This window comes from Corvus brachyrhynchos, unplaced genomic scaffold (genome assembly GCF_000691975.1).
Source record: "Corvus brachyrhynchos isolate BGI_N302 unplaced genomic scaffold, ASM69197v1 scaffold514, whole genome shotgun sequence".
In the NCBI taxonomy this organism is placed as follows: Eukaryota; Metazoa; Chordata; class Aves; order Passeriformes; family Corvidae; genus Corvus; species Corvus brachyrhynchos.
Window position 1 is genome coordinate 3,299,698 of NW_008238319.1, and position 22,271 is coordinate 3,321,968.

The window sequence follows — 22,271 nt, forward strand, 5'->3', positions numbered from 1 at the left end:
AAAAGACTGAGAGCACTTTCTGTCCAGCATAATGGGAAGGACTAATGTCAGTGGTTAACAGCATCATGTAATTCCTACAGGTATCTCCCAACATGGCCTTTTCTTTGTTTTCCACTCAGAATCTCTCACCATCAATGTGCAAATACAAGTTCCAACAGTGCTGGTGGCACACAGACAGCTGGTGGGATTGAATCCTTCCCGCTTCCCAAAACTGGCTCCAAGTGCTTGCTTTGATGCTTTACCTTTTTTTTTAATTTGAGGGAATTTCCAGTCTAAACCATGGGGCTGTCAGTGGTCTGTGTGTGAGATAAAGCCAGGTTTGCACCCCACAATGCTGGTGTGTTGTGGACAGCCCTGCTGCTGGTCTGGTGGGGGTCTCAGGCAGCAGAATTCCAGGCTGTCCCCATGCCAGGGTTGTCACTGCCAGTCAACAGGCTCATCTTTAGCCTTGATTTCAATATCTTGTGTTCCAAAACGTCTTTACAGCCTCTGAATCCCTCAGGGCAATTTGAAGTTTGAGCAGCCTCCTGCCCAGATGGCCGATATCAGCAGCTCTCCCCTGGCAGCAGCATCCCTCTCCTTGGGTTTATTTAATCTTTTAAATTAAAAACCAAAAAACCAACCAAAAACCAAAACAATGAAAGCTGTCCATTTCCTGGAGCAGCTCATTCGTTTTCTACTGCTGTAGTTTTGTTTCCACTTGGATGGAAGGGAAAAAATAAATGGATAACGAGGATGGAGAGGGACCCGAAGGAGAGCTGGCACGGGATGTTGTCCCTGGTGCATGATGCCGTATGGCTGGAATGTGTGGCTCAGAGGTGAACGTCCCACCCATGAGAAATAAAGGATATATCCTGCAGCTGAAGTGCAGCACTGGAGAGAGTGCTGGATAATATTAGGAAAGCTGCCCACTGAGCTCTAGAAGTACAGTTTGTTTCCAGCACTGGGCTTAGTAGTGGAGCATACTCAGGGAGAATTCATTGGGGGTTTTTCTGTTATCTTCTCCATGTTTTTTTTTTTTTAATATGAGCTGCAAAGCTCAGCCCTGGGCAGTGGGACAGTTTGAGGGTCCATATGGTGTCTGAATTGTAACCACCAAACAAACCCTTACTGAGCTTTTCCAATCTTTTTCCCATCCCTCTCTTACCAAAAAAAACCTATGTATATATACAGGCATCTGAGCTGCTCTGAGCAAGCAGTTTCTCTCCCAGGTGCTTCTTTTAGCTTTCTTGGTAGCATCCCTACCTCACCACCCCATATGGCCTCTCCCATCTGCTCTGCCTCTCCCATGCCCTGGCAGCTCCCACTGCCTCCCTGGTTTTGCCGTCCCATCCATCCGTGCCCTGCTCTGCACTCCCACTTCTCAGGGTCCCTGGGTCAGCACATCCCTCAGGCGCCCCTGTCTCCCATCCCCTCGTGTGACCATTAGGAGTTTCACGTTAGCTCCTCTTGAAGTCACTCCTTGGTGTTCAGTGTTCACAGACACAGATTTACCAACCCAGCAATGTGGGAATAACCCAAACACCAACATTTTGATACGTAGCAGAGGCCATACATTACCCTTCTGTTTCTCTTTCCTTGCATTAACACCAGTTCCTGTTCTTGCAGCTGTATGTGCGGTGCTCCTGGGTGAGATTTAGTTCAGCCCAGAGATCATTTCATACACCAGCACTCCGGAGTTTTGCAAAGCTTGTGTTTGGCTTTCGTGCCCCAGGGCTGCATCCCTGTGGTGTCAACAGTGTATCCCAGTGCTTTAATGGGGTACACAAAAGGAGGTGTTTCTGGTGTGTGTACCTGCAGGAATTTAAAAAAGAGTAAGTAAATACCACATATATTTATATTTTAACTGAGCATTTCTCTGTGGCTCACATGTCAGTAGTTCAGCTGGGGGCTGTAACCACGGTGCTTGGATCAGCTAATAAGGACATTGTTTTATATGGGAACTTCCTATGAATTTTTAAAAATACTTTCTTCAAGGAAGCCTTGAAAAGTTATCTGGAAGGGGAACTGGCCAAAATCCAGCTCTTGTGTGCTGACTGGAGGAAATGTGCTGGAGAGGTCAGGGCTTTGCACAGGCTCTTCCCAACACCAGGTACGGGTTTTTCCCTTTCCAGCAGGGCAGGATGGCCCTTACTGCGTCTCTGCCCATCTCTGGAGTTTCTCTGAAACACAATTTCCCTCACCAGAGGGGACTGCCATGAACCTGTGGGTTTTTCCAGTGCGCTGAAAGTTGCCTCCACTTTGCCATCATCCCCCTTGCCCACAGCAGCCCTGGCTGCGAGCCTGGAGCTCCAGCATCAGTTCAAACACCTGGGTCTCCACTGAAGGAGAAGATGTTGCAGTCTTTCCCTGGTAGGATCCTGGCAGCCTCAAAGATGCTTTGCTTTTAAAATACAAAACAATCCGTGGTTATTTATAAAAAAATATATTTGATGTCACTTTCTAAACATGCTGTGTGTCTGTGTGGCTTCTGTCTGCACAGTACCAAGTGCCTCCAGAGTATTTGTGGTTAGAAAAAACAGCGAATATGTTTGGGTTTTTTTCCCCTAAGTGTGAGATAAGACTTGTGTCCTATTTCATTTTTGCATATGCATTTATTATGAGAAGCATTTGTTAGCAGGAAAATGTAAGTGAAAGAAAGAGCATCACTGGTGATGTGGTGGAGGAGGTTGGTCCTCTGGGTCCTGCAGCATCACAGTGCTTTCCCGAAGCATCTCCATCCTCACAGAATCACTCTGGCACCTTTGCCACTCAACCTTTCTGCTTGCAGGGAGTGGGGACCCCTGGAAAGCCACCTTGGGACCTTGGCTCTCCAGCTTGTAATGCAGAGGTGATGGCAGGGACAGCAAATCTGGGGATTTTCTAGTGCTTAAGCAATGGTTTATATTCAAGAGAAAAATGTACCTAAATCCCCTTGTCCTGTACTCAGACTGGATGTTAGGGAGACTGACAGGTCTTTCAAAGTCAGTGTTACAAGTCAGTACCAACTCCAGGTAATAGACCTTTGTTCTCCTTCCTCCTGCCCCGTCCTCCAGTTCCAGGATTCCCCTTGGCATCCCGAAGCTCCCGACAGGGTGAGCAGGACCCTTGTCTGTAGCGGGCTGTGCATGCCAGTGAACTGCTGCCCGTTTCTCCTGGGTGTTCCCTTGGGTCGGCTCTGTGTTGTTCAGGACCCTGCAGTCTGTGGAGGGGGGGGATGATGCTGTTGGACCCAGCAGGGTGATGATAAAATGGGGATAGAGTATCACTATGGAAAGGCAGTGCTGATGGTATTGAACAGGACTGAGGTGCAGATTTTTTTCTTATTTCTTGGGTGGGGATTGTCTGTAGCTGCTGGTGCCGCTGGCAGTGACAAAGGCTGGAAAGAGGGAAAAACAACTGCTCCAGTGACTGCTCCCAGCCATGCTCTGGAGATGGGGCATTGCCCAGGCACAGCCTGCCCTCGTTCTCTACATCCCACAGCAGCAGTGTCCTACATACTCTGACAGTGTGGGATCGGGATTACAGTTACAAAGTCATAAAATATCCTTAGGTGGAAGGGACCCACAGGGATCATCCATTCCAGCCCCTGGCCCTGCACAGACACCCCAACAACCCCACCCTGGGCACCCCTGGCAGCGCTGTCCCAACGCTCCTGGAGCTCTGGCAGCCTCGGGGCTGGGACCATTCCCTGGGGAGCCTGGGCAGTGCCCAGCACCTTCTGGGGGAAGAGCCTTTCCCTGATATCCAGCATAACCCTCCCTGACACAGCTCCAGCCATTCCCTCAAACAGTGACGTGGGGCTGCTTTTACCTATTTGGGACAAACTGAGCAGGACCAGGAGGAGACGGATGACTCCAAGAAGATGTGAATCCTGCCAGCGATCGAGTGTCATTTCTGATGCTGACAATCAGTTGATTCACACATCAAGAAAGAATTTGGTCCTTGGTTTCTGGGTGTAGCTGAGATCAGCACAGCCTTGCTTTCCCCAGTGCTTTGTGTTTGTTTTCGAGGTGCTGCTGCTCAAGACTATCAGCCTTTTTCTGGAGCCACGCTCTGCATGGGAAGAAAGGCATGTTTCATTTTTAAGTTGAAAAAAAAAAAAAAGCCACACACACAAAAAAAAACCCAAACAAACATAAAACGCAGCGTGGCACAGATTAAATCCATTTGAGACAACTCAAAAAAAAACCCCCGCCGTATGTGCAAGTCAATAGGAGGAGGGGAGTGGAAGGGGGGAAAGCAACTGTGACATATACAAACCCTTTAGTGTGCATAGCATAAGATTTTTTGGCTGGCACTCACATGATTTTATTCAAGGGCTGGGAAAGAACTACGATTAGTTAAAAGCTTCGGCAAAGTCTGGAGGGAGTGCTCTGAAGAGTTGGGAGCCACGCAGAGGTGACTGTAACTCCTCTCGCAATTTCAGACCATTCTTCTGGGGCTCAGGACAAAAGCCTTTTCTTTTCCCTCCGTGTTCAAAGAGACATTTGTCTTGAGATGTTGCAGCTGTGGGCCGCGGGATCGCTTGTTTGAAGATACCCCCTCGTAGACGAAAGGAGAGGCAACGCACTGAAAAGTGGTAGTATTTTATCGTGTGTGGGTTCCCCCCCTTCCTCCTCCCTCCCTACTCCTCCACTGCCATGTGTGGTTTTTAATAAGAAGAAGAATGTGGAGGCAACATTTTCCAGGCAAGGGGAAATTTCCTGTTTCTTTTCTGTTTGTTTAATAAAGTGTGTAGTTGACTGTAAAACTGTAGCTACTTGGTTGTGAGCGGGTAATTCAGGCGAGTGTCAGGATTGCTTCTTGATGCACTTTTATATACTTCAGGGCAACATGTTTAAAGCCTTTTTTCCTCTTTTTTTCCCCCTTTTTTGTTATTATTTTAATGCTGCATGGCACAGGCAACTGAGATTAATAAGAATTAGGCAAATGGCTTCTGCTTTTGTTTCGGTGAGATAGTACCAGCCGTCTTGCGGTCACACAAAGGCTGCCATTTAGCAGGGAGCACTCCCTAATTCTCTTGGCAGGGGTGCCATTGGGATCGGATACAAGTGGGTGGCAAAGGGGAGGAGCGGCAGGAAAGGACAAGCAGGCTTTGTGTATTAAAAATGAAACAAAAGCACTTTATGCGCGGGGCTGCGTGCAACAAGCGGCGCTGCCTGTGAGCCGGGGTGGAGTTTGAGTTCTCTGTGGCTGCAATTCCTTGCTTTCTTGTTTTTTTTTTTTTTTTTTTTTTTTTCTTTCCATAAACCCTTCCTCCTCTCCCTCTTCCTTAGCAAGCTCTCCCTGCACTGCTGGCCAGGCTCTGCAGGCAGCTGAAAACACCTAAAAAAAAAAAAAATATGTGTTGAACAATACTTGCCCCAACTTTGCAGGAACAGCTGGGGGGGTTCTCAGCAAAAATCAGCTTGACATGGCGTGGGAGCCACCGAATCTGGGGGGCTGCTGGGAGGCAGAGCTGATCGCACCCCAGCCTCGAGGAGAGCTGTTGCCCAGCTCCGCAGGGGGGTGATGCTCATGGTTTACACAGCGTTGTATCCTCGGTGGGGCGAGCCCGTGGTTCGGCAGAGTGAAAGGGGTTAATGGCTGCGATGTTTTATCGCAATTTCGGGGGGAGTGGCTGCTGTTTAATTACTTTCTGATCTGTGGCATACCTCGTTCTTAATGAAGCAGTCGCCTGCAGAACAAACGTGCTGTATGAGCCGGGCTAGCTTGGTTTTGTCAGCCCAAATGTCTCGGTTTGAATGTGTTTGTGCAGAGGTAGGAACCAGGACGGTGAGGAATGGATGCAGGGTGGTGGAAAGGCAACGGGAGAGGCAGGCGAGGAAAACAGAGCACGGTTTAAGCTGCAACCCTGCCAATGGTTTTTATTAAAATGTAATTTCCATACATTATGTGCTTCATCCTGTATTGATTTGCTTCAAAACTTTCCTTGTCAAGCTGAAATAAATTCCCTCCTGGAAGTAGGAGAAACGAGAGCAGTTCCTGTGAGTACCTCTCGGGTTACAGCCACATTCATCCTCAGTGACTGCACTTGAATGTGTGGGCAAGGGTGACGTGCCTAAGAAGCCTGTGTCATCATGCACAATTACATCCCTAATCCCAAGCAAAGACACAGATGCTGTTGCAAAAAAAAAAAAAAAAAAAAGGAAAAAAAGCTGTGTTTTGTTTGACTTTGAAAGAAGCTTATCTAAGGGCAGCATAGTAAACCTGTTATTTTGGGGCTCGGATTAAATGCCAAAGTTTCAGATAACCTGTGGTTTTATCTTCCATGTGCCACACTCACAGGAAGCCACTCCAACCTCTGTGTGCCCCCTGCTCTGCCTTGAGGATGGTCCTGGTCCCTGGTGGGCTCTGGGCTCCGAGCTTGGGGACAGGGATGGTGGCCAGCAGGGCTGGCACCACCACGGCCACCTTGCCCCTGCATCAGATTCCTTTGTATTTGCAGTTGTGGTGTGAGGCTGGCAGGTGATGCTCTAAGCCTTGGAGATCATACACATTAGTAAGCATTTAAGTCAGTGTTATAATTCACTCGCTTGTTAACCTGAGAAAATAATCTGGCTGGGTGCAGTGCTGCCCAGAGGGATTGTGTAAGCGCTCGGAGATTTGGGCATGTTTTTATTCTTGCTTATCTGCTTATCACAAGCTTCTTTCCCTTATCCAGATCGTCTCGGCACTCTAGCCTGCCTACTGACACACTTGCACTCCCATCTGGATGAAATGCATGCAAACAGAATGTACGACTTCCAGTAATGGAGACCTCAGTAGGGAAGGGGGAGGGAAGGACCTGTTCTAAAAGCACCCACCTGTAATGCTGAAAACCTTCAGTCAGGACTGCTGGGTTGGTTGGTTCTTCATTTCTTTAGGCAGATTCAGTGAAAAAGGAATGGAAAGCCACTGAACCCACTCAGTTAAACCTGCCTGTTTCCATGGAGTTATGTTTTCCCATGTAAAATGAGTGTAGCTGTGTGAGTGTAGCAGCAGTGCTGGGTCCCTCCCCAGGGCCATGCTCTTGGTGCTCGCAGGTCTGGGGTTCATCACTGTGGCCAGTAGTGCCCATGTGTGTCACACCCACATCAGCTGGGGAAGGTGCCCCCACAAAATACCCCAAAACAGTCCCATGGAGTTCCCTCAGCCAAGCCCTGGGCTTGTCCCCCTCACCAGCACAACCACTGCATTTAAAGGCCAGGCAGATGTTGGCTGGTAGCCCTGGCAGGTTCTTGTGCAGAAGTGGGGTTTGGTAAGGAGAGGCTTTGCTAGGGCTGCTTGTGTGAGCATTTGGAGACTCAAACCCAGACCCTCTAGCCCCAGCCATCTCATGGTGCAGCAGCAGAAATAAAGCACCACATTGTACCCGGAGCATCTGGTCCCCTCACCTGTGCTCTGCCCAGAAACTGCCTGGGCAGGTGAGAAAGATGCCTGAGATATTTTGTAGGGTCCTAATGTCATAAACATCCTTACTGAAAAGGCAGTGTAGAAATTCCCAAGTGACTTGTCCCAAAATGAACCAGTTAATCCCCAGCAGAGCAATAAATAGGATATAAAAATCAGCCTTCTGTGGCCTTTGGTGGTGATCAATTCCTTCACCTCAGCCTGGAGAACGTTGGGTTTACAAAGATGAGCTTTGCTGTTCCCATGAAACTGTTAGTAGTTGTTTGTGCATCAGAGTATAATCTTCTGTGCTAAAGAGGTCTTCAGTGTCCTGCTCTTCCCATGATTTTCCAGTAATCCTACTTTTTGAGTGATTCTCTGGACTTGTCTTTCTGAGGTGGTCAGAACCGTAAAGCCATTCCCAAAAAAAAAAGGGGGGGCAAAGCCACAGCTGTGTTCCCAGTCCCTTGGCCAGACTTCACCCCGTGTTGCTGTTACCCTGAACCTGCTGAGCAGGGTGTCAGCAGGTGCTGCTGCCCCTCACCTGGCAGGGAGCCCCGCTCAGGGCCTGCCGTGTAAAAGCCGCACTCGCTGTGCCCGCAGGTATCCGCCCGCAGATCATGAACGGCCCCATGCACCCCCGGCCCCTGGTGGCACTGCTGGACGGCAGGGACTGCACCGTGGAGATGCCCATCCTGAAGGACCTGGCGACGGTGGCGTTCTGTGACGCACAATCAACTCAGGAGATTCACGAGAAGGTACCGGCAGAGCTGGGGCGGGTGGGGGCAGCGGGATCTGGCCTTGCTCTTCCACATCTTTAAAGCACCTTCCAGTGCCTCAAAGGGCTTCAAGAGAGCTGCAGAGGGGCTTTGGACAAGGTGTGGAGGGACAGGATACAGGGAGTGCCTTCCCACTGCCAGAGGCCAGGGTTAGATGGGATACTGGGAAGGAATTGTTCCCTGTGAGGGTGGGCAGGCCCTGGCACAGGGTGCCCAGAGCAGCTGGGGCTGCCCCTGGATCCCTGGCAGTGTCCAAGGCCAGGTTGGACATTGGGGCTTGGAGCAGCCTGGGACACTGGAAGGTGTCCCTGCCTGTGTTTGGAAAAATGAGTTCCCTTCCAACCCAAACCAGTCTGATTGTTTGATTTTTGAGCAGAAAGTGTACAAAGCTGCACTAGGAGTCAATCAGCAGATAACATCAACAGAAGCCAGTGCAGATTAAAATTAATTCAGGCTGTTTTAGAAGCCAGATGTTAGTTTGGGGGAAAAAAATGTAACTTTTTATCTCTTTGCATCAGGTTTTTCACATCAATGTTATTAACGTTTCTCATGTTTTTTGAAGTCTGTGGTGCTCTTGCTGTGGCTTTGCTGACACCATCCCACCTGCAGCTGGTGGGTGTTCACAGGTGCTGGGTGCACCTCCAGCAGCTCCTCCCTCTCCAGCAGGGAGTGGAGGAGGTTTGGGAATCATTCAGGCAGATCCATGCAGTGTGGATGAGTGTTTCTGCTTGGAAGCTCAACTTCATGTAAATACTTCTCTTAAAAGTATTATTTTAGATACCTCAAATGAAGTTTGAAGTGATTAGAAGTCACTTCCAAGATCTGGGAAAGAGGAATACAAATAGCATCAGTGCTGGTCTTGGCAGATATTAAATTTGGGAGAAGGAGAATGGGAGTTTTTTGTGAGATATTGATAGATGAGCCAGGCTTGGGGGGTTTGGATGGGTCTTGGGTTTCCAGAGCACTGAGGTAGCTGTGGCAAGCACCAGTGAAGGTCTGGATCTTCACTGAAGGGGACAAAGCCCAGCCCTGTGTGACTGTGCAGCCTCTGCAGAGCTTCTCAGGTCCCCTTGAGAACAGCCAGGAAAGGTGGATGTGAACAGTGTGGCAGGGGTTTGGACATGCACAAGGAGGTTGAGGTGTTACCAGTGTCACACAGTCCTGTTCAGAACCAACAGACACTGCTGCAACACCTAATTCCTTCCTAAAGCAGACTTACTGCTGCTTGGAAGCAGAGGGGTTTGCAGATAACCACCTGGAAAAGGGTCCAGGTGAGAGACAGATGTGGTTTTCATCTGCCTGGTCTGCTCAGATGTAACATCATGATTTGCAGATAATTCACCAAATCCATTCCCAAAGGTGTTGGTGGGTCACAAGCCTGCTGGTTTTGGTGACACATGGCTCAGACAGCAGGTCAGCAGTGAAAGTGTCCAACTCACTGTGTCATATTCCTGGTTCCTGAGCTGCAGGTGTCCCCCCAGGGGTGCCGGCGGCTCCTGACCCCTGTGTTGTGTTGCAGGTGTTGAACAAAGCCATGGGGCCATGGTGTACCACACCATCACCCTGACCTGACCCCTGTGTTTGTTGCAGGTGTTGAATGAAGCTGTGGGGGCCATGATGTACCACACCATCACCCTGACCCGGGAGGATCTGGAGAAGTTCAAGGCCTTGCGGGTCATCGTCCGAATAGGCAGCGGCTACGACAACATCGACATCAAAGCTGCCGGGGAGCTCGGTAAGTCCCAGCTCTGCATCCTGACTCCCTCCCCTGTCCTTCCTTTAAAGCCTTTAAAACAGGCACAAGGAGCTGCTGCTCCCATGGGACCAAGCTGGCACAGCAGAGTTCCAGGCAGGACCTCCATTCAGGCCCCAAAATTACGGGTGCAGTTTACATTTTTTGCACACAGAGGATATTATGACAAGAAAACTTGACCATGAAGTGAACAAAACAGTGCAGTTTTAGAAGGCAGCTTTTGGGTTCTTAACTATGTTAAAACTGCCCTGTCTGAATCCCTCGTTCCAGGTGCCCCCTCATACCACTGGATATTTGCATGGTTGTTCTATTTCTGGCACAGGAGAGTTGATACAGCTTTAGAAAAATTGGAGGAAGGGTGTTTTATTATATTTTGTTAGCAAGATCAATCTCTTGATCTGAGCTGGTTCTCTGAGTCATGCCTGCTCCGCTGGGAAGGCACTGCGTTGGATGCTGGAGCAGGAATTGTGTGTTGGGTTGTTGCCACCTCCTTTGCCATCTCATCAAAGGCGCCTCAGGAACTTGAAAAAGGCTTTTAGTGTGGATTGCCAAAAATAGGGAGGTCTCGTTGTCAGACAGTGCTGGGGCCACCCAGTTTCCAAACTGGTTTGGGTGGTCACAGAGACATTTGGCTGCACACCTCCAGCTGCAGGAGCTTGATTGTATCCCTGGTTTTAGCAGCTGAGTTAAGAGCAGGTTTTACTCATCTGATCCCAAGATTCAGTCTATGGAGCAGGCCTGCAGTAGTGTTTGGGATATGTTGTATTAAAGGTTATCTCTGGGGAAGTGAAGAATAACAGCCATTCCACCTGAGCCGTTTTACAGAGATAATTGCGATAAGAGAGTCTCAAATAGTCATTCCTAAAAAAAGCAATTCTCAATATAGTGAATTGTTTTCTTTTTTCAGGAGAAGAACAGTGTCTTCTCAGTGTAATGGTTTCTTCATGTTTTTAACTCTTATTGTTATTATCCATTATAACAATGTTCTGAGGCTTTGAACATCAGGAAAGGAAAGATATAACGAATAAAGTAAAGGGATACTGCAGCATAATCCTTCTTTTTATACTTGGCAAATTGGGTGGCCAAATGATGTGGTTTCGACTAGAAAATGTAATGACTCCCCACAAATGTAGCGTAAAGTTTAATTGGTATTGCTTTCCATAAGGTAGTTTTTAAACCATGCAGTCAATCAATGACCGGTGTCTGAACACAGTGCCAGGGCCACCCACTGGCTGGGCTGGGCACCAGCTTGGAACCCGTAAAAGGGTGGGATGTTGGAGTTGAACCATCTGCCCGTGGGTGTTTAAGGGGCAGAGAGTAATACCAGCTTAAGGAGCTCGTAGGAAGGGCAGCCCGGTGTCATCCCACTCCATGAGCAGGGTTCCTCAGCCAGGGGACAGGAGCTGATTTGTGTGTGGCCTCCGCAGGGATCGCCGTCTGCAACATCCCCTCAGCCGCCGTGGAGGAGACGGCCGACTCCACCGTGTGCCACGTGCTCAACCTGTACCGGCGGAACACGTGGCTGTACCAGGCGCTGCGCGAGGGCACGCGGGTGCAGAGCGTGGAGCAGATCCGGGAGGTGGCCTCCGGAGCCGCCCGCATCCGCGGAGAGACGCTCGGCCTCATCGGCTTCGGTGTGTGGGACAAGGGGGGCAGCTCCTGAGCGGGGCTCAGCACCTCTCACTGCTCCGGGAAGAACCCACAACGAGCCTTTCCAAAACCACAGAACCACTGCAGTGGATCGGTGTGAAATAGGGAGAACATCTCACATGGTTTTTTGGGGAAGGAGCTTTTTGTGAGCTGGGGTTGAGTCCTTGGAGGAGCACTGGTGGTGTTCTGGAGGGACCACACCTCTAGAGGTAGTGCTGCTGTCCTCTCCCCGACAAACCCCCATCCCTGAGCCACAGCTACACCAAGCCAGCCCTTCCTGAGCCACTCTGCCCTGCACAGTGGCAGGGCTGTGTAAAACAGTCTGTCTTAAGTTCAGCCACAGCTGTAGAGAGTTTTAGCCTTAGAGGTGGGATCAGCTAATTAATGCCAAAAGCTCATATGAGTGTGTTTAAATGAGGAAACAGAGGCAAGGCAAGGGAATGTCTGGGGAGCCCAGCAGGCCCCAGGGGACAGTCCTCAGGTTCTGCTGGGGGCTCAGCCTCGTGGAGACAGGGAAGTTGGGCTCAGTTAACTGCCCCTGTCCCTTCCCTTCGGCACAGGTCGCACTGCGCAGGCGGTCGCGGTCCGAGCCAAGGCCTTCGGCTTCAACGTGATCTTCTATGACCCGTACCTGCAGGACGGCATCGAGCGCTCCCTGGGCGTCCAGCGGGTCTACACCCTGCAGGACCTGCTCTACCAGAGCGACTGCGTCTCCTTGCACTGTAACCTTAACGAACACAACCACCACCTTATCAACGACTTCACAATTAAGCAGGTAATTAATTCACCTCGCGTGCACAGCCAGAGAGCTCTTTGGTGGGCAAGCCCAGGGTGCAGGAGCTGGCCACAGATCCGTCAGCTCCCACGGTGAGCCAGCACCTCCAGAATAGCTGGTTGCACCCAGGTGTGTCTCCTCACAGTGTTTAGGGGAGCAGTATCCTGACAGGTAAATGATCCCCACCCCCGTGGTGTGGAGGTGATGGCAACAGTGGGTTTAATTTGCCAACACCAACCAGAGATGGAGTTTCCATGGAAAACCCACCTGCAGCGGGATGGGGATTGCTCCGGGGCTGGAGCACAAAAAGTGGGATGCTGTCCCAGCTGGAGGCAGCATCCCGGGGTGGGGGTGAGGATTGGATGGGGTCACTGCACCCAGCTGACGGTCATCCCTCTCCGGGCCGGTGGCAGATGAGGCAGGGAGCGTTCCTGGTGAACACGGCCCGCGGGGGGCTGGTGGACGAGAAGGCCTTAACTCAAGCCCTGAAGGAGGGACGGATACGAGGGGCAGCGCTCGACGTGCACGAGTCGGAGCCATTCAGGTAAAGCTCTGGCTCTCGGGGCTGGCCCTGGGGTGGTGTTGGTGTGCGTCTTGCGTGGCCAGCCACTGAGTGTCACAGCCCTTTGTCACACAGCCCCAGCACTGAGGGACAGTCCTGCTGTTGTCACCTTGCAGCAGCCATCGGTTGTAGTCCAGCACTGGGGTTATGGGTGCTCAAAGGGACACCGGGAGCTTAGAACAAGAACCCAGCCTGTGCTTAAAAGAAAACCCAAAACACTCACTGGGCCATGAGAACAAAGTCACTGCACTCAGCGTTGGGCATTTTTGCCCGCAGCCTGGGAAGGGTTGGTTGTAACTCGGAATGCAGCTTCTCTCACCACAGAAATATTTAAGGAACAAAAAGTTTGCTCCTACACAAGAGGAACCCCAGTGTCCACCTCCTCCCATCCTGGGCTGACCCACAGCTGTCCCTGTATCCCCACACTGCTGCAGACACCCCCAAACATTTTTCCCACGAGAGCATTAAGCCCAGCCACTCCATGGGTTGGTTTTTCAGCCCCGTTGGCTCTTTTTTGGTGCATTTTCTGAGCCTTGCACAGAAGCTGTGCTTCCTCCCCAGCACTTCTGTGGCCATTTTGGGCTGGCAGGACTGTCAGGCCAGGGAATCATGGAATGATTTGGGCTGGAAGGCATCTTAAAGGTCATCTAGTTCCAATTCTTTGCCATGGGCAGGGACACCTTCCACTAGAGTAGGTTAATCCAAGCCCCATCCAGCCTGGCCTTGGAAGGAGTGTTGCATATGTAGAGGGCAGAGCACAAGCCTTTTGCCGTTCATCTTTTATTCGCTGCTTAAACATTGATTAATCTCTTTGCTTGTTTTCCCCTGCTCCCAGTTTTGCTCAAGGCCCATTGAAAGATGCTCCCAACCTGATCTGCACCCCGCACACAGCCTGGTACAGCGAGCAGGCGTCCCTAGAGATGAGAGAAGCTGCTGCCACCGAAATCCGACGTGCGATCACAGGTACCCGGCCCCTGGGGACGCTGGGCTTGGCTCCCTGGGTGCCTGCAACAGGAGTCAGGAGGAGCAGAGACAGGGATTCACCCTGCCCATGTCCCAGCAGGACACTGGGAAAGGGATCTAACCCCAGTTTGCTTCCCAGTAAAAGAGCTGAGAATCCAAACGTTCCTGTTCTGTCATTTGGGGATGTTTGTGGTTGGGTGAGGGCTTTTGTGTTGTTTTTTTATGAATAGGGCAAAGACTGGTGACTGGGGAGAACAGGACAGGGAAGCAGTAATTGCTGCCCATGTTACTGGTGCTAACCCACACAGTGGTGCAGACACAGCCACTGTGGATGTGACTTCTGCATTCCAAAACCAAATCCGATGGTGGTGGGCACAATACTCCAGCAAAAGGGTGCTTCTTTTGTCCTAAAAGCTGCCATCCTTGTGAAGGTGGAAGGCACAGCTTCATGTCTGCCTCCAAAGCAGGGGCTCAAGGGAACAGCTTCCCAAGTGTTGGGAGTGAGGGTAGGAAACTGGTCTCCAACCCTGCACCTCAGGGCAGCCAAAACATCCTCCTGAAACAAGGAATGTGGAATTTTTTTTCTCCCATCCTTTACACTGACAGACACAGTGAAATTATAAACACTGCAGCTTTTTAGAGGGTGATAAAGCTGGGCCCTGCCTGACACAGACTCACCTTTCTCGCCAACTGCAGGGCGCATCCCTGAAAGCCTAAGGAACTGTGTGAATAAGGAATTCTTTGTCACGACGGCTCCGTGGTCAGTAATAGACCAGCAGGCGATTCATCCCGAGCTCAATGGTGCCACGTACAGGTGAGCGGGAGAACGGGAGCACCGGGAGAACGGGAGCACCGGGAGAGCCGGAGCCGCTGGCACGGCAGGGGTGGGATGCACCCGGACCGGGGGGGGGGGCGCCGCCGGCGAGAGGAGGGGAGCAGCGGGAGAGCCGGAGCCGCTGGCACGGCAGGGCTGGGATCCAGCTGGACAGGAGGGGGGACACCCGGGTACCCCAGCTGCTGTCACTCCTCCCTGGGAACCAGCACGGGCAGTCACTGATGCTGCTTGAGCCACCCACGGGTGGGTAGAGCCTCCCTTTCCAGAGCCTGCATCCCTCTGGGCTGGGAGTCACTGGACTCTGTGCTCCTGTCCCTGACCAGCTGCTGTGAGCCAGGTCCACCTCGAGGGTTAATGAGCCAGGGGGAAAGCTCCAAATATAGGGCTGTAGTCAGGTGACCCAATTTCCACCTAAATCCGAGATTAAGGATTACTTACTGCTCTGTTTAGATGGCTCCAAGCATGCTGGTAGGAGACATTAGGCTCAAGGAGCTGGAGCATGGGCTCATTCAGGGTATCACCACTGCCAAAAATACTCTGAGCCACAAAATACCCTGCAGGGCACATCAGGTCATGTTAGGCAGGAGTTACCCAGCAGCAGAGCCCCAGGCAGCTCCTGTGCCATGCAGGCCACAGGCAGTGAATACTCCCTCTCACCAGAATGTCCAAACCTGGAAAAAGCCTTTCCCAGTCCTGCTCTTGTTCCAAAACACGTGGGCGGTGCCATCACCTGAGGACAAGCCTTGGCTTCCCACCTTAACCTGTCTCTGCAGGGAGCTTCATCCTGGCTAAGCTGCAGCCCCACAGCCCCTGTAAGCTGGCTCAGCTCCCCACCTTCACAGGCAGGTGAAACTCCCTTCCTCTCCTGGCTTCCCAATCCGCCTTTCCCTAAGGCAGCAGAGCCACAGGGAGGTGGGAGCTCTCAGGCCTCATGTGGCTACAGAGCTCCAGGGTTCAGCTTCAGGGTTTTGTCCTCATTTTCCCACATCACAGCTGAAGGAATTCTTATTCTCCTTTTTCAAACTCACTGTTGTTTCTTGAAATGTGTGTAATTCCTCCTGCTTTTGGAAAAGATGGATTAGATCTGATCCCATCTTTCAGCTGTGCTGTTCCATGAGGAAGATGCAGCTCACCTTCCACACAGGGAAAATTTACAAACCAGGTGTCGGTGTTCAAGGTATTCACACACAGGGATGCAGTCAGCACACCAGCATCTGGGGTTTCAGAGAGCATTCCAGATGGTTCCTTACCCAGTTTCCCAAAGGAGAAGGCTTCCCCCTGGCTCAGGAGGCTGTGAGAAGGCACAGAACAAGCTGCAGTCCTGGTGCTGCAGCGGAGGATGCTTACCCAAGGCACAGCAGTTAATGGGTAACTCTGAGCTCTCCCTTGTAACTCAACAGGAAAACCAAACCTGGCTCCGGGAGGGAAGTGGAAGCTTGTTGCTGTGTTTTCTCCACAGAGGTGGTGGGAGTGATGGGTGTGTGATGAGCTCTGCTGTGACAAACCTGCCTCTCTCTGTCCCCTCTGCCAGGTATCCCCCTGGGATGGTGAGTGTGGCACCGGGAGGAATCCCAGCAGCTATGGAGGGCATCATTCCCGGAGGCATCCCCGTTACTCACAACCTTCCCACAGTGGCACATCCTTCCCAAGCTCCATCGCCCAACCAGCCCACAAAACACGGGGACAACAGGGAACATCCCAACGAGCAATAGCAGATAATTTAAAAACCATTCAATAAACTTAGGACCAAGAGACATTGGAAAAGAAGTTATACATGAACTAAAAGAGAAGAATTTGATACGAAATTTGTAATGTTGATTTTGGACAGACGCATCATTGATGTTCCAGTGTTCCCAACAAAGCGACAGCAGCCAAGACTGGGGAGGAGCCCTGGAGAAGTCACCTGCTCCCTGCAGCGCTGAAAACTAGGATGTGATACATTAATGAGCAACTTCTGTTCTTGTGTGTTGAGTTTCCTTCATCTGTGCATCAATCACATGAATAAAAATGAATTTCTTTTCCCCCCTCAATTCCTTGGGAAGGACAGGGCTCCTGCACTGTGTCCAGGCCACTGAATTAAGCCATCTTTACAGAGTTAACGTGTCAGAGGAAACCATTGGGTGGCTTCAGCCCTTTCCTTTCTCTTGCATCTGGTGACCTCTCCTAACGGGGGGCAGCAGTCCTGGCTTAGAAGTGGAAGAAAAAAATAGCAAACACTTTTCCTCCTCCTTTTTGCAGTCTCACAGGGCCAGTGCCGTTAACAGAAGTTCCTGCCAGGTCTAAGTTCCAGCCATTCCAGCCGGGATCCGTGGGCTGGGGAGGGCAGAAAGGGCTCTTGGCACTGACCACTGCCCTCCCAGGCTAAGGAAAACCAAACTGCCAGTCTCTTCTCTGCCCAATACACTGAATAAAGTAGCTGTGCATCCACCTATGCCCTGCAATGATGCAAGAAAAAATAAAAGAAAAAAAAGAAAAAAAAAAAAAAAGGAAAAAAAAAAAAGAAGAAAGTATTAAGTTTCACACACTATTTGTACTCAAATATATTTTCTCAGTTTTAAATCTGCAGCTATTTTATCAAGTGGAAAAAGTCTTGAGCTGGAAAGGGCTCAAGAATAATGTTGCATTTCCTTATGTCTCAGGAAACACTTTTTATGGTAACTTGTCAGACTGTCTATGAACAAAATCCACTTTTTTAGACATTGATAAAAGTCTTCTTCACGTGATATTTTATACAAGAACACTTCAAGATGTGTTATTAGATGTGACTGATTTTAACAAATCCTATTAGATTTGTATCAACTAGTTACATGTTATATTCATAGTCTTTTGTGAATCATCGCCTTTTTGTTTTTAAAGATGGCCTGTTTTGAGCCTTTGTATGGGTACATTCCTGTTTCTGTGACAAAAAAAAAAAGAAATCTTGAGCTGTCCCAAACAGACAAAAAAGAAACCAATGGCTATCAGTATGTTTTGTTTTAGTGTGTTACCGTTACTGTATTTGTTTATTGTAAAGGTGGACATTTAGCGTTCAGTGCAGTTTTCAATAAAAAGTGATAAAATTTCTATAATTTCTGAAAGGCAAGAGCTCTCGCTGCAATCTGGGGCTTTTGGAGACACTGAGAGGTAACCATAAGGTACAGAAATGTAATTCTGGTCACACTTGGCAAATATTTACAGTCCAGTGGGAAGAGAAGGTCCCTTCCAACTCAGAGTGGTCTGTGGTGAAGAGATCACTGTGGGTTTCCACTAAGGTACAAAGGCAGCTACAACTCACACAACATTTTCTGTACATTCTCAAGAGCTGAAGCGTTCTCAAACCACTGGAAAATAAAGCCAAAAAAATGCTCAAGAGGTGCTGGTGGCTTTGAGCTTCACTGGGCAAAAGGCCTGTTCTTGTTTCCACCCTTCTTTCCCACTGTGTCCAAGTACCACACACATGGAGTTAGATGGGGACTAAAAAAAGCTGAAACCAAAGTGTCTAAGTTACAAAACTCTGTATTTTGTTTGCTTTAAATTAAACTGAAAACTTGGTTACCAGCTCCAAACATCCAAAATAGAGATCACCTGTTACAGAGCAACCGCTCCTTGTCAGTGCTCAGCACAGCCCAGCAGTGAATTATCCGTGACCTCCATGAGAAACTGGGATAAAACAGGTCAGATACAGGGGAGGTGTCTGGGACACACTGAAATGACCATCAAAACCATGAGGAAAACATTCAATTGTTATTAAGATTTAGAGTTGTTTTAAAAATAAACGAGCCCTGGTACTTTGTTTCCGAATAATCCGGTACCTCCCTGCGCCGCAGGATCCCCTGTGCCAGCAGTGACTCCGCACTGGGACAGTGAGGGCCGAGCTCAGAAAATGCTGGAGCTTTCATCCAACACCCAACTTCCCTTTCAGACAAAACCAAGGACAGAAGTGCCACAAGCTCAACAGGAGCAGCGACTGAGCCATCCCAAGGGTTACAAGTGCCTGCAGTAAGAACCCCAGCAAAACATGCAAAGATCAGAGCTGTGGAAGCGGAAAGGGAAGAATATCATCACAACTGGGAGATGCCAAAGCACCAGGAGCTGCAGCTCTCAAGTGGAAAGTTACTGGGCAGAGAAATGGGAAATGAACAGTTGCTGCTGAAGGTTTGTGGCTGACAGAAGAGCCATGCTGCTGCTGTTGCCCTGCTCTGGGAAGGCAGACAGGGACGCTCTCCTGGGATAATCATCTCCTCCTCCAGGGAGAACTCCAGAGATGTCACTGTAGCTTAAAACAAGCAGCTTCAAGGTTAAACACTACATAAAATCTTTTTAAAATGGTATATGGGGAAGTTACTGAATAAAAGGGGGGAAAAGGAAAAGCAGCAATTAAACAAGGTCTCCAAACACACACACCAACCTAGATAATGGAGGAAATGCAACTCGGGGGGGTATTTGCCATAAGCCATGCAGCAGAACTTTGGAAGAATCCAGAATTACTAAATTTTAATATATTAAAAACAAAAGAAATACAGGGATTTTCACTGAGGAAGTCATTAATAAAACCAGAAAAAAAAAACCTGACCAGGTGTAAAGGAGGTAGCAATGAAAAGCTAAGTTCTGTGCTAGGAAAGCGTGTGCTGCTGTGAGCAATATATGAGGAAAGTAACATTGAGAAACCCAATTTTTTTATGTATTTTCATGGCTGAAAGTGCAGAACTTGCTGACAAGCTGCAAGGGAGTGTGTGCAGATTAATCTCAGTGTCTGTAAACTTTCAGGTGTGTGACTGAGGAGCCACTGACATACACTGACTGCGGTGCGAGCACGAAGCCGGGGTGTTGTACCTCTTTAATCTACAGGTACAGGAGGTTTGAAATACTCTGATTCTGGAAAAGACACTTCACAAGTTCCAAAAAGGCCTGTGAAGCATGTGAACCTGAACAGACCATTCATTGTACAACACATCAGAACAAAACAATAATGATCAAGAAAGCCAAGTGATCCAAAGTACCAGGACTGTCCTGTTGGAGCAGAACTTGAGGAATTCATCGGTGCATGCGTTTGAGAACAGCTGAACTGACCACAAGGACTCCACTGCTCTGGGAAGGGCTGGGGGACAGGGGCACAATGCAGGCTGCCCATGGACAGCAGGAGAGGAGGGCAGGAGTGCTGGGCCAGCTTGGCTCAAGGTAGACTTTCACACTGGTAATTCTCCCCCCGGGACAAGGAAGCTTTGCTTCCATGAATGGAACAGCACTGCCAAAAGCACAGGGGTGGGAGGTGAAAACTCCACAGCATCCTCAGAGTAGCCCATGGACTCAGGGGCTTATCCTTGTGTCCACAGGGCAGCTGGTCGTGGGCAGGCTGGGATCTGAAGTTACAGGTCTGGCCACTGACTGAGGGCTCCTCAAGATGGTGAATTAGGACCCCCATGGTCACAGCACGACACACAAACCACTCCAGCACACGGTGCTGGCCAGCTCAGGGCATGGAAATCCTCATCCCAGCTTACCCTGCATTGAGCTCCCCTGACAGAAAAGCTTTACATCCTCAGCTAGATGAGGTATAAAAGGATTTCACTGCAAGGTAAGGACAAAAAAAGAAATCCCAATTTAGAAAGGGAGCTTGAACCAGGACTGTGTGCTCATGAAGAAGCTCTGTAGTATCTGGGGTTGGGCACTGAATTTGGGTCACTCACTCATGGCAAAGCAGCATTCATCCTTCACCTGGAAATCTGGGCTTGCACCAATCAGAGGAGCTCTAATGGCCAAAAAGGTGAAGACATAATAAACCTCAGTGGAATCTAGAACGGGAAAATTGCAAAATTAATACAGTACTTCATTATTTCTTTACTTTCGGTGTCGTCACCAAGTTTCTGTAGGAGTTGTGCACGTTTCAACACCATCTAAGCAGCATTTGGAAGAAAAAGCAGCAAATTCCTCAGGGTTTCCATAGCTCTGAACTACATAAAAATAGGTGCTATGGGGCTTCTTTCCAAATTCTAATTAAAACAATTTCATCTACTGCAAAATTGCTTATTCAACCACCACACCATCAAAAGTGCTTTTCAAGCCAACCTGAATTGCACTGTGTATGTAAAAACTGGCATTAACCTTTAGTGTTTCAGTGAGATTTTTAGATAAACTTTATCCATTACAGGTTACATGGCTAAAGTTATCAAATATAATAAAATTTCTACTGGAGAATATACTCTGAACTTACACTCTTAGGAACTTACATAAGTTTAAGTATGGCCACATCAATCAACATGCAAGAAATTCCCAGGTTTACATACTGAGAAATATATAACAGTGCTTTTAAACAACTTGAGCATAAATTCTTCTTTTTAATTAGAACTGCGAAGTGGAGTCTCACTAGATTTAGTGACCAAGGAGTAACCCTCCAAAAGGTATTTTTTCATTTGCAGCAAAGTTTGAGTGATCAAAGAATAAATGATAAAATGATATAATTTGTAACACAGCAAGGCGGAGTTTTGACAAGATTAAATTCTCAATTGTGTTCAAGTTCTCAGATTTCACACAATTTTCCTTAGTGTATACTCACAGGAATAAAATCCCTATCTTTTAGGTCACTTCTCTGAATAAATATCCTTACGTATACTGAAAGGAATCTATTAACTATTAGAAGAAAAAAAAAAGGAAAAAAAACCAAAACACCAAAAAGCTTTTTCAGGAAACAAATAACTTCACTCAATGAAAAATTTAGCTTCTTTTCCAGTTTGTTCCGTAGAGTTTAGGCTTTATTATGTGGGCACAGCAATAACTAAAATATTAGTAAAATAATGAATGTATTTTTGCTTATAACTTGCTGTGGATATCTTGTGCAAACAAAAAAAACCTCTCACAATCTGACCTGGGCACTGGTGAGATTTCACAGGAAAGGGCCTTTCAGGGAAATGTGTCAGAGTATCTAAAAGGTGATGGAGAAGACCAGGTTCTACTGTAAAAGAATCTCAGAGGGAGGAGCTATCCATCCAGCTCACATGTGCTTTCAGAAGTGCCCTTAGTTGAAAAATTTCTCTGCAATAATTAAGATGCTGGTATACGTTTCCTATTACACAACCTCTTACACAACCACATGCGGTACATTTATAGACAGATTTACAGTCAGAAAGAAAAATGGGGTTGGTTTTTGTTTGTTTTTTTTTTTCTTCCATCTTGATAATAAAATTAGCTGTTTTTTGTTTCTTTTTCGTGTTTTTATACAAACTGTAGTCCAGCCCACTTGGCTCTCTCCAGGCAGCAGGATGAGCATCCATTCTCTCCCCGTGCTGTCGGAGAATCCTTCCCGGCATGTATCCCCTAGACCTGGGTCGTTCCACACCCAACTGCTACAGCACAACGCTCACTCAGGGTCACACACTCTGCGCTGCTCATTTGCACTTTATTCCCCCTCACTCATCGTCGTCATCCTCGTCCTCCTCGCCGTCGGACAGGGACGTGCAGGGCCGGATCTGGCGGTAGCGGTCGAGCCACTTCTCCACCATCTGGGTGACCAGTGGGTGGTTGCGCCGGCGGGAGCTCTTCTGCATGGCCACGAGAACCCCTCCCTCTGTCACGCAGCAGTCCAGCCACTCCCGCAGCAGCTTCTCCTGCTGCTCCTCGTTGCCCAT

General features: G+C 49.0%; 2 protein-coding genes across 7 annotated transcripts in view; one reads left to right on the plus strand and one right to left on the minus strand.

Moving 5' to 3' along the window:
• CTBP2 (C-terminal binding protein 2) overlaps positions 1–17,738 on the plus strand; it is a 287,584-nt gene extending 269,846 nt beyond the window's left edge. For 3 of the 5 annotated variants that reach the window (XM_017733875.1, XM_008633332.2, XM_017733876.1), the window contains 8 exons: positions 7,957–8,111; positions 9,723–9,867; positions 11,313–11,519; positions 12,096–12,310; positions 12,724–12,854; positions 13,708–13,835; positions 14,532–14,649; positions 16,202–17,738. In XM_017733875.1, the coding sequence (XP_017589364.1) occupies positions 7,957–8,111; positions 9,723–9,867; positions 11,313–11,519; positions 12,096–12,310; positions 12,724–12,854; positions 13,708–13,835; positions 14,532–14,649; positions 16,202–16,382 (1,280 nt within the window). In that variant the 3' untranslated portion in view covers positions 16,383–17,738. Of the gene's footprint in view, positions 1–4,323; positions 4,562–7,956; positions 8,112–9,722; positions 9,868–11,312; positions 11,520–12,095; positions 12,311–12,723; positions 12,855–13,707; positions 13,836–14,531; positions 14,650–16,201 lie in introns of those variants that run through there. The other 2 variants (XM_017733877.1, XM_017733878.1) reach the window with 2 other exon arrangements.
• A 411-nt stretch (positions 17,739–18,149) lies between these two features.
• ZRANB1 (zinc finger RANBP2-type containing 1) overlaps positions 18,150–22,271 on the minus strand; it is a 43,148-nt gene continuing 39,026 nt past the window's right edge. For both annotated transcript variants that reach the window (XM_008633333.2, XM_017733874.1), the window contains exon 11: positions 18,150–22,271. In XM_008633333.2, the coding sequence (XP_008631555.1) occupies positions 22,053–22,271 (219 nt within the window). In that variant the 3' untranslated portion in view covers positions 18,150–22,052.